This window comes from Sarcophilus harrisii, chromosome 3 (assembly GCF_902635505.1).
Source record: "Sarcophilus harrisii chromosome 3, mSarHar1.11, whole genome shotgun sequence".
NCBI classification, from domain to species: Eukaryota; Metazoa; Chordata; class Mammalia; order Dasyuromorphia; family Dasyuridae; genus Sarcophilus; species Sarcophilus harrisii.
Window position 1 is genome coordinate 501,491,981 of NC_045428.1, and position 15,887 is coordinate 501,507,867.

Sequence of the window (15,887 nt, forward strand, 5' to 3'; positions counted from 1 at the left end):
AGGTTAGATTGAACCTGGGAGTGAATTAGATAAGAATAATGATAAAGATAAAAGCTAACATATGCTGCTTTAAAGTTATAAAGTACTTTCTAGGTACATATGTTTGCAAATATACATATATGTTTCAGTTAAGGCTCATAACAACACTGTGATTTAAATACTATGGGTATTCTCACTTCCATTTTTTTAGATAAGGAAACAGGCTCAGAGAGATTTTGCTTATTCATGAGCACATGAAATGTTAGAGGCAGGATTTATAGCCAGATGTTTATGACTTCAAGTCTTTTATTATGTCCACAAGAAAATATAGAGAGAAGAGGGTAGAGGACAGAGGTCCCTTCCAGGTCTAACCTTTTATTTCTTCGTTTCCAGGGACCATCTAGTTCTGACATTTTGTGTTGTAAGGTCCCTTCTAGTTATATTTTATGTTCTGTGCTCTCTAATCCTTTCTAGAGGCATGGAGTCTCAGAGTTGGAGAGGATCACAGAAGTCATTTACTTCAACCTGTATATGAGTAGCGGTGACCCAAGTTATTATCTGGGCTTGCTGGAAGACCTTTAGTGAGGGGTGGGGCTGGCATTAAAAAAATTTTTTTTTTGAGGCTATATACCAAGGCTGACCTCATTTTAAAAAACAGACCTGCTTTAAAATTTTTTTTAAATTTAATTAATTTATATATTTATTTATTTAAAAAAACCAGAATAAGAAAAAAAGAAAAAACATTAAAAGAAAAGAAAACAAAATAGAACATTGTCATATGTCCTTTCTTGAACTGGTAATTTGTTGTTATATATTCTGAATCCTCCCTGATGCTCTGCTGGGGAGAGTTAATCAAGGTTATATTTATATATACATATATAGATATATACATACACACATTCTGTTGTGCCGCGCCTCCCCTCCCCTCCCCCTAATATCTTTCCTATCCCTGCTAACTCTTTGCTTTAATTCAGGGGCATTACTTTCTGAGCTCTGACATTCCACTTTTGTATCCATATAGCTTAGTCACCCTCAGACATAGACTCATGACACAGTATTCTTTGCTGTGAAGAATCACAGCATGATAAACATTTAAATGAATGACAAAGAAGGTTTTCAAGGTAGCCTGGCCTCTAGCAAGTCCCTCCTAATGCAGTTCCACTTATTTCAACAGATGCTTCTAGAGCTTGAACTTAAGCCTATTCATCTTGGTTGCCCTCCTTTGACCAATCTCAGCTTATGGATGTCCTTCCTCAAAGGTGGCAATGGGGTATTGTACATGTGGTGTGACTAGGAACCCCTCTGGGGAGAGTCCTTCCTGTATTCCAGAGAACATGCAGATTACCTCCTTAGGCCTAGAACCCGAGCTTCTTCTGATGTTGCCTGTCATACCGTTGACTCATGTTGAGCTGGTAACCCACCACTTAAAGATAATTCAGGATGTATATTTGAGTGTCATATGTGTATTCTGCCTTATGCTCTAGCCTGAGAGGATTTAAAAAAAAAAGAAGACCCAGTCCCTGTTCTCAAGGAACATTTGTCAGACTAAACAACTAAATATTTGTCAAGCAATTCATACTCACTAGCCATTGAGTAGCACTGAGCTACTTGGCAGTAACTGGGATTAGATTTGAAAGCAGAATCAAAATCCAATTTTCAAACATTTATTAATATGCCAGGCACTATGCTAGGTACTGGATATTCAGACCCACATATAAAACTGCTCTTGTCCTCAAGAAAATTATCTTAGGGGGAGGAGGTAGGGCACAGCATATCATAGACAAGTAGATATGATGAGGAAGCAGAGAGAAGGAGCAATTGGGAGAAAGAGGAAAAGGTTCTCCCAAGAGGTGGTTCTTGAGTTGAGCCCTGGAGGAAAGCAATGATTCTTCCCACTGGCAGAAGCCAGTGAGTCCGTTCAAGGCATGGGCGATAGCCAGCCTGTGAGAAGACAGACGGAGATGGGAGCCAGCATGTGGAGTTTGGTTCAGTAGGCTGTCCTTCACTGTTGCTAGCAGCATCCCACGGCATATACAACACAAAAGCCTGGCTGGAGATTTTGCCTCTATTTTTTGATGTATAATTTATTTTTTCTTGATGTATAATGCATTTCTTCCTGGTGTTTCTACCTTGTTTGTATTGATAAATGCCTGCTCTCAGTACATTGCCTGCAGATCGCATACTCATCTCCATCATGTCTCTTTCCTTGCCCAGGCACATACTCCCTCAGCTGGTGGGTAAAGATGGGTCTCAGAGAGGCTGGAAGCCAATTTTCATTTTCTGCCATCCTTTTTCTGGAGGTTCAGCTAACATAGAGCCAGTTCTCACAGAACCCCATATCAGCCTGTACTGACCAGTATGCTACCCCACAGTAGGCCTCTGTCCTCCAAGATATGTAATTCAATTCATCAAACATTTATTAAATGCTTAACCAAAGGTTCCAGGAATAGAGAAACAAAAGCAATACAGCCCCTATCATCAGGGAGCTTACATTTCATCAGGAAGATATAGTATGAATAAATAAATAGAAAGTACATAAACAATAATTTTGGAAAGTAGCAAGCACTACCAACTTAAAGGGGCTGGGTGTGGGGACCAGGAAAAGTCATCTTAAGAGACGACATCTAAGCTGTGCTTTGAAAAAGTTGGTGCTTCTGAATGCCAATTGTGAGGACTTTGTATAGTCTAGCACTCACAGGTGTTAGAGGTGAGTAATAGAGTCGAGAGACAGAATGATGTGATGGGAGAGTGGGCTACTAGTCCAGTTTAATTGGAATGGAAAATATGCAAAGGGCAGGAATAAGAATGGAAATATATGGGGGAAGCAGGTTGTAGAGGGCTTTCAATGGCAGGGGCAGATCTAAGAAACTTTTGAACAGAGAGTGATTTGGTCAGAGCTTTGTTATAAGAATATAGAAGGTCATCTCTGTCCTGAACCAGTACTATAGGTGGTATCCTTGTTTTATAGATTAAGAAACCGAATATCAGAGAAGTCAAGAGACTTCACTCATAGTCATACAACTTGTAAGAAGTGGAACCAATTCTTTCCTGAGTCAAGTTCAGCATTTATTTCACCACACCATATTTCTTGTCAAATGACCAGGAGAAGGAGGCAAGACCTGGCCATGGAGGAGGCTGAACGTTTCCCCCCTATGTATTGGGGAGTAACAGCAGGTTTGGGTGTGAGGGAGTAACATTTTCAGAGACTGCTACAGGAAGGTGAATCTGACTGTACAGAAAGAATGGAGTGGAAGACAGTGGAGCTGGGAAATCCAGGGAACAGTCTGCCTTTATTCATCCACTACCTATTTATTACAGTCCTACATTGGTGCTGGAGTATATTTAAAGTTTTGATAAGATCAACCCCCTCCCCTAGCTCACAGTCCAGTGGGCTTTGAGAAGATGCTAGCACAGATAACTAATTTTTCATTCTATGTTTGTGATCTTGTCATTGTGCATGCTCCCTCTACCTACCCAGCCCTTAGCCACAGCTTTCTCACCCTGTTCAAATCCTTTTTAGAGGAACTACCCTGTGAATGGAGGGCTGGGCAAAAAACCATCAGGAGCTGGACAGCACTTAGCTGTTTCTATTGGTTTTCTTTTTGACTAGCCAGCTTCTTTTTCCAGTGCCATATTTGGGACAAACAACAACAAAGACATTACATTAGAGAGGTGCAATTAAAATGCTGTTTGAGGTCAGAGGTAGAAGGTCATACTGAGTTAAGCACTTGATACTATAAGCAAGAGCTCCTTGGGGCTTTCCCCCCTTCTCCATTATGTCAGTGAAAAAATCAATTAACATTTCCAAGTACTTTCTTGTTTAATTTCTGAGCTGAAGATTTTGTTCTTCAGTTTGTTCTTGGTGAGATTTATCACATAACAGCTGAAAGCAGACTTCAGCCAGAGAAGAGGGGAGGTATAGAGGAGAGGAGAGGGTCATTCTAGCATCCATCCCCATCTCACTGCTTTGATTTCCTGCTGTCTGTGCCATTAAGCTTCATATTCTACAGGCAGTTCCTGAGGGATCCTGAGCCTTCTCCTTAAATTGTCCTCTCATCTCTCTAGTCCAGTGCATCTAGAAAGCCTTCTCAATTATTGTGCCTTCTAGGCACCGATTTTACTTGCTCCCTGCCTATCCCCACTCCTGGCCCCCTTTCTCCCTCTGTCTTCTCCCCCCCCTCCCCATCACTATGAAGTCCTTCTTGGATTAGTGCCCAAGCTCTGGGCCCAGAGTATCCTCCAGCATACAACAAGAAACAAGAAAGCTCTGCCAGATTTGGCTAATTCCTCCTTCCCAGGGACAAAGAAGGGGGACAATCTGGAGGCCTGAAAGTTTGATTGTAAGCAAAGGAGACCTGGCTCCGAGGCACCCTTTTCACTGCACCCCCCGGCCCCCAACAGTATTCTGTACAGATCAAGGGCTCAAAGACCAATATATTTATTGCCTTAATAGTTTAGGGACTAGCTTAATTCCATTACTAAAGTTTTATTCTCTGGGTCTTAGTATTCAGTAGTTAGCCAACAAGACCTTACTTGTGCCACGTTCTGTGCCAGATGCTGAGGTTGCAGACACAAAAGTCTCTACTATCAACAAGCTCACATTCTAATGAAAAAGACAGCATGTGTATGTAGTATATTCAAAAGGAATACAAAGTTTTATATGTTCTTTTTTCTTTCCTTCTTCATTACTCTTCCTTTACTATTTTAAAAAATATTTTATTTCTTCCAATTACATGTATAATTTTCAACATTCATTTTTTAAATAAGATTTTGAGTTCCAAATTTTTTCCCTCCCTCCCTTTGGCCCTCCCCAAGATGGCAAGCAATCCGATATAGGTTATTCTTGTGCAATTATATTAAACATATTTCCACATTAGTCATGTTGTGAAAAAAGAATCTCCCATCTTTCATACTCAGTCACTTATCAAATCCTGTGAATTCTTTTCTTTATGCTTCCCCACTGCCCACTTCATGTCAGGCTGTCATTGTCACCTGCCCACATTTTTAGTTGTTTCTTTTTGTTTCCCAATGCAGGTTCTTCCTCTAGTCTAACTTTTAAATTGATGCCCAAATAATTGTTCTTATGCATCAAACTAGTCATGGCATATTCCTGCTCTGAAACCGTCACTGGTATCCACAGAGGAAAGCTTGGACTCCTCTGGCTGGTATTCCAAGTCCTCCACAACCTGTCATCATCCTACCTTATCTCATGGGACTCCTCTCTGTGCATATAACCCTCCAGAAAAAATGACCAGTTTCCTGCACCTATAATATATGGCCTGTGCTTTGGTTCCTCCAAGTTTTTGTTCATATTGTCCTCTCTGCCTTGTGCGTTCTTACACTTTCAAATTCCTACAGATTTTTTTTTAACATACTTTTTATTCAGAATTTGATGAGCACCAAAAGAGGACCTTTCCATGTGTGAAGTAGAACAGCAAAAAATTATATGTGAAAACATGATTTCTTTTACATACACCTTGTTTTTCATTTTTAAAGTATATAATACATTTAGCTCATTACTATAAAAGCATCTTGTGTATTTCCTTCCAAACTTCATTTCACTGCATTAAAAAAATGTTACATTGACTCTCTATTTTGTTCTTTGACAATGTTATCTCTACCTCTATTCTCCCCTTTGAATTTCTTTCTGCTCCTTCCTTTCAATACACAGAACAACATCATAATCCTTAACAAATTAAACATCATCAAGTAAAACAAAGCTGCAGTTTGCCAGATCCAGATATTAATGTTTCAATCTATCCTGGGAACTCATCCCTCTTTTTAGAACTGTGAGTATAACTGATTTCTCAGCATCCTCTGGAGTCATAGATGGTCATTACATTGATTAGAACTCTTAAATCTTTTAAGATTATTCTTTATAATGCAATTTTTATTATATAAATTATTCTTCTGGTTCTGTTCATTTCACTGCATCACTTCATACAAGTAGTCTCAGGTTTCTCTGAATCTTTCCCTTTTGTCATTTCTTATGGCTCAATCATATTCCATTACATCTGTACACCATACCATTATATCTGTACACCATAATGGTTAATGGTTTAACCATTAAACAATTGTTGGGCATCCCTTTTATTTCCAATTCTTTGCTACAACAAAAAAAATGCTGCTTTGTGTGTGTGTGTGTGTGTATATATATATATATATATATATGTCTTTTTCCTCTCTTTTTGCTCTCTTGGAAATAGAGGTCTAGTGGTATTTATGGGTCATGGGGAACATATGCACAGTTTGGTGCATTCTAAATTGCTTTTCAGAATGCCTGGATCAATCATAGCTTCATCATCACTTTACCAATGTTGCTGTCTTCCCCAAGATGTCACCAGTTGTCATTTTTCCTTTTTGTTATTTTGCCAATCTGTTGGTGAATGTGAAGTAGAACTCCTGAGTTGCTTTATTTTGCAGTTCTCTAATTATTAGTGATTTTGAGCATTTTTTCATATGCCTATTTGGAATTTTTCTTTTGAAACTTAATTCAAGTTTTTTCTAACTATTTTTTAATGTGCTACTCAAATTACTTCTTCAGGATATCATCCTTGATTCATGCCCCAAATATTCTTTTATGGCCTATTAGGTGATATAGCAGATAGGGAACTAGACTTGAAGTCAAAAAGACTGGAAGTCAAATGTGGCCTGAGTTACTAGCTGTGTGACCTTGAACAAGTCCCTTCACCCCTATCAGCCTTAGTTTCCTGATCTAAAAGATGGGGATAGTAATAACTTTCCAGGGTTGTTGTAAGGGCCAAATGAGATATTTATAAAATTCTTAGCACAATGGTTGGCACATAGAAGGCACTTAATAAATTCCGTGTTCTTTCCCTCCTTTGTTCCAGTCCTTCTGAACTCCACACCATTCTCTGTGTTTTGTTTTGCAACATTTTGTAAAGTACAATATATATATTGTTATATATTGTTGTTGGTATAGTGTTCATTATGTCTCTTTGTTGGTTGGTGTTATATCCCTTCTTTGTAGACTCTGAGGACAGGAATAGTTGCTTAGTACCTGAAACGTCTTTCTGTACATAAGAAGTACTTAAGAAATATTTGTAGTAGTATTGTTGTAAGATATGTTATAATGCTGACAGTTCCGTGTTTTAAAGTCCTGACATTTATGTTCTAAGGTCCCTTTCAGATTGACATCCTATGGGCTCAATTTCTTTCTAGGCCTGACTTTTATGTTCAGTATTTCATGCACCCTACCAGCTCTGACATTTTGTGACTTTAAGAGGGAAATAAAATCTTTTAAAAATTAACACTGGAAATGTGACTTTCTTCATTATTATCCATCTGTCTTCATCTTCTTCTAGTTACCAGCTTGCTTTGAGTTTTGCTACTTGCCCTTTTCCTCTTGTAAAATGGAGGGCAGAGGGCATAGGATCTTTGACTTTAGCTTCAGCTTTTATGTGAGCCTGATTTGCTCAGCTCAGATGCTGTAGGACTTATCTGTTAACCTTTTCCTATGATTTCTTTGTAGAAAGTTCGCTTTGGGTTTGTTACCAGCAAATTTTATTTCTAGACCTATCCATCGTCATTCCTCAGACATTAAGATCAGTTTCTCCGAATTTGTGGTTTTATCTTCATGAAATGTTAAGGAGGCTAGGGGAGTGATAGTAGGTGTAGTAGAACAAAGGACCAGGCATCCAGCCTCAGACACTGTCTGTGTGACCCTGGGCAAGTCACTTAACCCTGTTTATCTCAGTGTCCTCTATTATAAAATGAGCTGGAGAAAGAAATGGCAGACCACTGCCGTATTTTGTCAAGAAAACCCCAAATATTACCACAAAGGGTTGGACACTGTTGAACTGAACAAGTTACAACAAAATGGTGTATTAAGAAGAACATTTAATTTGGATCCAGGGGACCTAGCTTTAATTTTCATATCTGACAATTACCAGCCATAAGATCTGGGGAAAGTCATTCTTCCTTCCTTCCAAGTGGCTTGAGAATTTTCGCCCAGGGAAGGGATGGGAAACCTTTAAGGCCTCAGGAACAGTGAAGAGCAGAGCCCTGGACCCAGATCTTTTGATGGGAAATTTTGTTCTCTTTGGTGGTACCTCCATTCTGGCAAGGGGGAGGAAGTTATTTCCCTAGTTTTTCCAAAAGGTTAAGGAGTGATGATGATAATGATGATAATGATGATGATTTGCATTTACATAGTCCTTAAAACTTTTGTCAAGCACTTGACAGTATTGCTTTTGAGTCTCACCACACTGTGAGATAGTTATCCCCCTTGAGAAATTTGAATGTTTTAGGTAGGATTTGGATTCAAGATTTTGTAACTTCTATCCTTTCTAATGCAAAGTCTAGTAGTCTAAATACTGTATCAGATGAGAATAATATTTACAAGAATTTATAATATATATATATATTATATAAATATATTGCATATAATTACATAAAATCATGTTATATAATATAGTATATTTGTATAATATTTATAATATCAGAATTTACAATATTTATAAGAAAGCATCGTAGTATACTGAAAATAGAACAGGATTAGGGATCAGAAGATTCATATCGTCTTTCATTCTTTTTCACCCTTAGTTTTCTCCTTGGTAAAATGAGAGACATTGTAATAGGATTTTTAAAGGTCTTTTCCATCTCCAAAATCCACAGTCATTGTCTTTCAAAGTATGTGTGTGCGTTACTGGATATTTTGGGGTTTTAGATAAATGTTTTTTCTAATACATGTATTGTAGAGGGGTTGAAAATGATTTTTCATTAAGACAATTTAAGGAATACTTGTCTAATTGAGAGTTAGCAAACTAATTTATACTTTCCTGTCTTTCCTCTAAGGAACCTGAAGAAGAGGCTTTGACTGCACTTAATTATTTGCCATTAAATGGTCAACTCAGACTCAATCACCCCTTAAAAGGCCTTTGGATGTGGTGGGAATCTAACGACCTTTGTTAATAGTCTATAGGTCAAAGCTTAGATGCTCAAACTCCCCCTAGTGGAGACAACTGAACGTTCGTATTCATAGAGGTAGATACTTACAATATTTGAATGCTGGGGGCCTCTGAGAACATGGGTTAGAGCTGGTAGGACCTGAAAAGCAGAGAATGTCTTTGCTAGAAAATGATCTGAGAACATAGAATGTCTGTATTAGAATGGACCTTAGATAATATCTACTTCAGTTTCTTCATTTTATGGAGAGAGAAATGAAAGCTCAAAAAAGGGAAAGGAACTTGCTCAGTTTCACAAAATTTATTCCATGTCTCCTGACTCCCGATCCACTGTACTTTGTACTACACATATTGCTTTGTTCTAGAATTTGCATTTTGTTTTTCTTAAAAAAGCAGGATCTCAGATTTATCCCTCCTTATCAGCTCTTTATAGACTGATCCAGCAACCTACCTTCAGAACAAACATTTCTTTAGTGCCTACTGTTGTTGTGTCCTTGGGAGTCAAGATGGGCACTTGCCAGTCTGTGGGGTTGGAAAATTTGCTTGTGCATCTGGGACTCTACAGGTCCTCATAATCTAGCAGTTTTCTAAGGGAAAAGAATTCTGCTTTTGCCATCACCTTATTCCTTCCCTTTGGGAGGGGTTTTGTCCCTTATATTACCTTTATTAAACTTCTTCCTTCCTTTGTTCTGCTGTCATAAATATGCAAACTTCTACATGGTTTGTGCTCAAGCTCTTTATAGGTTTACTGTACATTGTAACCCTCCTGCACATACACACTGCAGTCCATCCAAACTGATTTGCTTTCTCTTCCTAACCGATGACACTTTTCCCAGTTCTGTATCTTTTCATTGCCTAGCCTCTGTGCTTGGAATGAATTCCTTCTTTATCTTGGCCTCCCAGAATTCCTCTCTTCTTTATGTATGAAGCCTTTTTTGATTCTGCCCTAGTGTCTGCCCTTAGTATTCAACTACTTTGTATTTATTTGTATTCTCTTGCTGTCTCATTTATATAATAAAAAAATCCTTAATAAATATATAATATATGTCAGAAATATTTATTGATTGATCGGCACAATATAGGCATTCATTGAATGAATGAAATAGGGTCATGTGGGCTGGAGAGTATTCTAGGCAAAGAGATTAGTGTGAGCAAAGAGTTGATAGATACCAAGTTATTTAGTTATATGGCTAGACCAAACAATAGGTCTCAAATATTAAATATAAGGAGTTTGTCCTTTTTTGTGTGAGCTATCAGGAGCCATGACAGGTTCTTGAGAAGAAGAGGGATATTGTCTAAACTGGGCTTTAGGGAGATCATTCCAGCCCTATGTACAGGATGAATAGAGGAGGAAAGACCAGAAGTCATTTAAAAAAAATTGTTATAATTGTTAAGGCAGGAAGCTTTGAGATCTGTACTTAGATGGGACCCATGGAGATGGATAAGAAGGAAACAGAAGAGAGAATCTCTAGTTACTGGACAGATTTATTGAAGATCATAGTTGTAATGCAGACTGCAGAAAAATTAACCAAAGAATTACTAAAGTTAGATGAATAGGTATAGGATCAAATTGTTAAGTCTAGTTAAAAAACCTCTCCCTTGTAGTTCTTTGTATCTTGAATAATAAATAATGGGCATGATTCATCATTAGGTATAAAGTCAGATCTTAGAGAAGAGCCCTATGTGAGAAGAAGGTCAACATGATGGGGTGGACAAAGCTCTGAGCTGGCAGGTAGAAGAACTTGGTTGTTTGATTTGGTCATGTCCTTTCTTCTCTCTGGGTCCTAATTCTTCATATGTCAGTTGAGAACATTAGCATGCATTTCTATAGTTCTTGGAAGTTTACCAAGTACTGTTTCTTAGAACAAACACATGAGGTGGGCAATACAAATAGTTCCATCACATTTACAATGGAAACAGATGCTGAGATGGCTTGCTCATGTATTGCAGCCAGGATTCAGACTCTAATGTCTCCTGACTTCAAGCCTGATGGTTTTCATAGTAAGGACTTAATAAATGTTTTATGGTCTTTAACATGGCTCTTTTATAGAAGCTTAGTCATGGATGTCTTAAAGGTTCTGAAACTTGGATGGTAATGTATGCGATCAAATTATCATCTTAGATTATAAATACTCTAGTTTGCATTTATTCTTGTCTTGATTAATAAATAACAGGGCACAGTACAGTTATATCATCAATTAAGATAAGACCTTACAAAGGGAACTACAGTGTGAGAAAATAGGCAGCATAGTTTAGTGGACAAATTGCTAATTGGGTGGGAACTCAGAAGACTGGGTTCAGACCCTGCCCTTGTTGTTAACTGCTTTCTGACTTTGGATGAGACTCTCAGCATCTCACCTTTCTCATTTGTAAAATGGACTATTTAAGATGATTTCTTGGGTCCTATTTCAGCTCTAAATCTTATAATCCTATTTAACAGACCTTTATTTCTTAGGTTTTTTTAATGAGGAGATTACTTTGTAAATTTTGAATACACTAGAAATATAGGGTGTCCCTAAAGTCTTAGTGAATTGTTAAGCTATGATTACAACTTTTGAGACAGCCTTTATTGTTTGGTGAGTTAGAAGACATGGCTTTAGTCTGAAGTTCTGACTCAGGTTGTATGATTTTGGACAAATAACTTTTTCTAAGCCTTACTTTTCTTCATTCTTTGTCTCACACTACCACCCATGTTACAGATTTTGTTGGGAAGAAAACCTTTTTAAGGTTTAAAAAAGTATTGAAACATGAATTGTTGACATTGTTCTAATAAAAGAGTATGAAAAGGTTTTATAAACTGTACATGTCTGCTCATTGAAATGATTGTGATTGTTGTTAGGATATTTGATTAAAATACCCAACCTGGTTTCTTTCTTTTGCCTTTAGGGTCTTCAGTCTTCCACAATGAACCCTGTTTACAGCCCTGTCCAGCCTGGGGCTCCCTATGGCAACCCCAAGACTATGGCCTACACAGGTAAGTGTTCTTGAGCAGGTATAATAAGCTCAAGGACTTTCTCCATCCTTTAATCCTACATCTCCAACTGTGTTCTAGAAATCTCATGCTGTACCTTCAGGAGACATCTTCAGTTCACTATGTCCAAAACCAAACTCATTATTGCTTTGGAAAGTACAGTCCTCCCAGTTTGCAACGTGGGGATCATTCTTGACTCCTCACTGTCTCTAACCTTTTCTCATCCAAATTGATCTTTCAAATTTGACCCCTTCTGTTCTCTGACTCTGCCCTCATCACATGTTATTCACTTCTATTATTTGCAGTAGCCTGCACTTAAGTGATTTTTCTAAATTGAAGGCCCAGCCTCCTAATCAGTAAACTCCAATCACTACCCATAGCCTTTAGAATCAAATACAAAGTGCTCCAACTTTGCCATTTCAAAGTGATTTGTAACTCATCTCCCTTACCATTTGCCATTCAAAGTGATTTGTAACTCATCTCCCTTACCACCTGCCTTGTACTCTTCTATCCAGGGACATTGACCCTCTGGCTGTTCTGTGAACAAGACCCTCCATCTCTAGACTCTGGGCATTTTCTCTGGTTGTTCCCAGTACTTGGCATGCTCTGTCTTCTCTTTTCTGCCCTCCAGGTTTCCCAACTTCTTTTTATCTAAAGGTTTTTTTTTTTTTTTAATCTAAATTTTATCTAAAAGCCCATCTTCTCTGTGAAGCCCTTACCAATTCCTCAGAATTCTAGTGCCTTCTTTCTGTTAATTGTTTTTTTTTGTCCTGTGTATAGTATATTTGTACATATTTGTTTACATATTTGTCCAGTCCAATCTCACCTCCACTCCCCATTATCTGTGAGCTCCTTAAGGGCAAGGACTGTTTTTAGCCTCTTTTTTGTTTTTTCATCCCTGGTGCTTTCCACAGAGTAGGCACAGAGTAGGTACTAACTGTCTGACTTCCCTCCTGTTCTTCCTACCTCTGCCCTAATTGAGGAGATCTAGGACCTGATCTCTCTTTGTGGGTCTTCTCTGTGGTTCCATGGATTGAACTCTGTGGAAAAGTTCCTACCTTCCTATGGAATAAAACTTTCCTTGTTTTCTAATGTGCAACCACAATGACTTTCTTTCATCCTACCTTTCTATCTCTTGAGGTTGCCAAGGTAGCTGTTACCCTCCTAGACTGTTCATGGAGTCAAACCCTAGCAGAGTATGAACTGTGTAGGCTTTATTTTTGAGCTTTATTTTGTTCACTTAGCAAAATGATACTGCTATTATTTGGTGTGAAGTGTATCTTATCTATTTTCTGGCTTACCTTTAACTAGTAATTTAATATTAGGATCTGTTGGGAGCCATCTAGGAACTTTGAAATGATCACTGAGGAACATAGAGAGGCTAAGCCCCCTCTTTCAGCTCTGCTGAAGGAAAGTCAGTCTTTCCATTTGGAATGTGATGCTTCAGATTTATTAAAGTATTCATATCTGACATTCACATAGCCCTTCGAAGTTTCCAAAATATTTTATATGTATTGTCTCATTTGAGCCTCATAAACCTTATCAGATGTAAAGTCCAGGCTAGCTCCCTGGAGGCCTCAGGATCAGCCAGAGTCAGGATAAGTAAAAGTCCTTGGTCTTTAAGGGGACAAATGAAGGAGACAGACAAACTGCTACAGGCCTGCCACCAACCTTTCTCCTCTCATCCTGCCGAAAAGTGAAGTCTGGCTTGTTTCACCCCACCCTCTAATCCTTGCCTAATGATTATCTGTATACACCAAATATTGAGCCAGCACTGTGAGAAAGGCCATTTTTCCAAACATATGCTAATAGAGTCATTGTCAAAGAGGTAATTAGCCTTAAGTGCTGGGTTGTCTGATTCAAACATACCTTTTAAGTGTTTCAGCCCTTTACAGTCAGGTAAATACTATGGATGTTATCTCTGTTTTATAGATAGGAAAGTAAGGCTCAATGAAATTAAGTGACTTGATCATGGTCCCACAGCCAATAAAGCACAAAAGTCAGGATTTGAACCCAAGATTCCTAAGCCTAGTCCCAGCATTTTGTTTACTCTGCCATGCTGTAAAAGAGATCTTTTATTGCTGATCATAAAAGACATTGGACCCCTCTGCCCAGAGATGAATGCCGAGAACCTCTGTGGGAAGGCAGCTTCATTTTGATATATTTTAGTATATTTATAGCAACATCCCTGTAACATCTGGAAGCCAGAATTTTTGTTTTTTATGTTGTCTATTTGTGAATTTTCTTGACATCTGTTGGAGCTCTTTCTCCTCCAAGAACAGAGCTATTAATAATTTCTTGGCTCAGTATCTTAGTCAGGAATTGCCATTCACCCTGGCTATTTATTTTCTCTTTTTCTTGTTGGATGGTCTCTCACCTCATGGAAGGTGATCCACATCATCCTTTCTGGAACTCAGTTGTTTTCTCTTCAGAAGGTGTAGCTCCCTTTTTTGGGAAGAGCCCTTTACCTGTTGAATGACCCTTCTTGCTATTTTCTCTTCTTTCATGTTCTTTTGTCCTTCAAATTCTTGACATAGAACATGATTCCTTTTTGAATCTTTAGATCTTCTTTTCTTTAGATTTTCTTTTTTGTATTTGTATTGAAGTCCTTGTTATGGTCATTTTACCTTCTTTCCTAGACTGGTTTGTATTTTGAGTATTGGTAGTAATTATTTAGCCATGGCAGAAAAATAATTTGAATTTTCTTTAGGTTACTGTACAATTTCTGTGTTTTACTCTTTGATCTATCAACACCAGTACTAGGACTGCATCTCAAAAGACATTAAAAAGAAAGGAAAAGGAATTAAATGTATAAGAATATTTGTAACAACTCTTTTCTGGGGGCAAAGAATTGGAAGTTGGTGGGATGTCTCTCAACTGGGAAATGGGTGAACAAATTCTGATATATGATTATGATGGAATATTGTTATAATTTAAGAAATGATGAGCAAGATGCTCTCAGAAAAACCTGAAAAGACTTACACAGGCTGATACTAAGTGAAATGTACTATGTACAAAATAATAGCAATATTGTGAGATGGATCAGCTATGAATGAGTTAGATCCAAGAAAACTCTGAAGGACTGATGGTGAAAAATATTATTCATCCCCAGAGAAAGGAATGAAGATTGAAGCATACTTTATTTTTCTGAGGATTTTTTTGTCTTATGTTTTCTTACACTATATTACTTTTACAGAAATGTTTTGCATAACTTCACATGTGCCTTCTCAATGGAGAGGTAGTAGGGAGGGTGGAAGGGAGAGAATTTGGAGTCCAAAGTTTTTAAAATGAATGTTCAAAATTGTTTTTACATTTTACATTTAACTGGGGGAAAATAAAACACCAAATAAAAAAAATGTCCATACTTTCTACAAACGAATTATTCAGTCTTTAATCATTCTATCTCTTCTCATCCCAGTTCTCACAAGGGATTTTCCTAAAATACACATATGATCATGTCATATCTCTAACACCCAAATAAATTCCAGTAGCTTCTCTTTATCTCCAGGATCAAATATAAAATCCTCTGTTTGACATTTAAAGCTTTTTTCATAACCTGACACTTTCTTACAATCTAACTCTAACAGCTTACTTGCTTTGGAGCATTGGATGCTTTCTGTCTTTGCATGGACAGACTCCATTCCTGGGATGTACTTCCTCCTTACCTTTGCCTCTTAGAATCCTTTGTTTCCTTCAAAATTCAGCTTAAATGCTACCTTCTACCTGCAATCTCTCCTTATCTCCCCAATTTCTAGTGTCCCCTTCCCCATATTACCTAGCATTTATCTTTCATGTATTTATGTGTATGTGATGTATTCTTTAATATAAGGTAAGCTCATTCTTTCCCTCCTTTCCTCCTTCCTTCCTTCCTCCCTTCCTCCTTCCCTCTCTTCTTCCCTCCCTTCCTCCCTCCCTTCCTTCCTTCCTTCCTTCCTGCCGGCCTGCCTGCCTGCCTCCCTGCCTCCCTGACTCCCTCTCCTTAGTTCCAGACAAATAGTAATAAATGTTTG

At 38.0% G+C, this 15,887-nt stretch overlaps 1 protein-coding gene across 8 annotated transcripts in view; it reads left to right on the forward strand.

Moving 5' to 3' along the window:
* FAM168A (family with sequence similarity 168 member A) overlaps positions 1-15,887 on the forward strand; it is a 200,808-nt gene that overhangs the window by 74,877 nt on the left and 110,044 nt on the right. For all 8 annotated transcript variants that reach the window (XM_031961459.1, XM_031961458.1, XM_031961454.1 and 5 more), the window contains exon 2: positions 11,793-11,880. In XM_031961459.1, coding sequence (XP_031817319.1) covers positions 11,811-11,880 — 70 coding nt within the window. In that variant the 5' untranslated portion in view covers positions 11,793-11,810. The remainder of the gene's footprint in view (positions 1-11,792; positions 11,881-15,887) is intronic.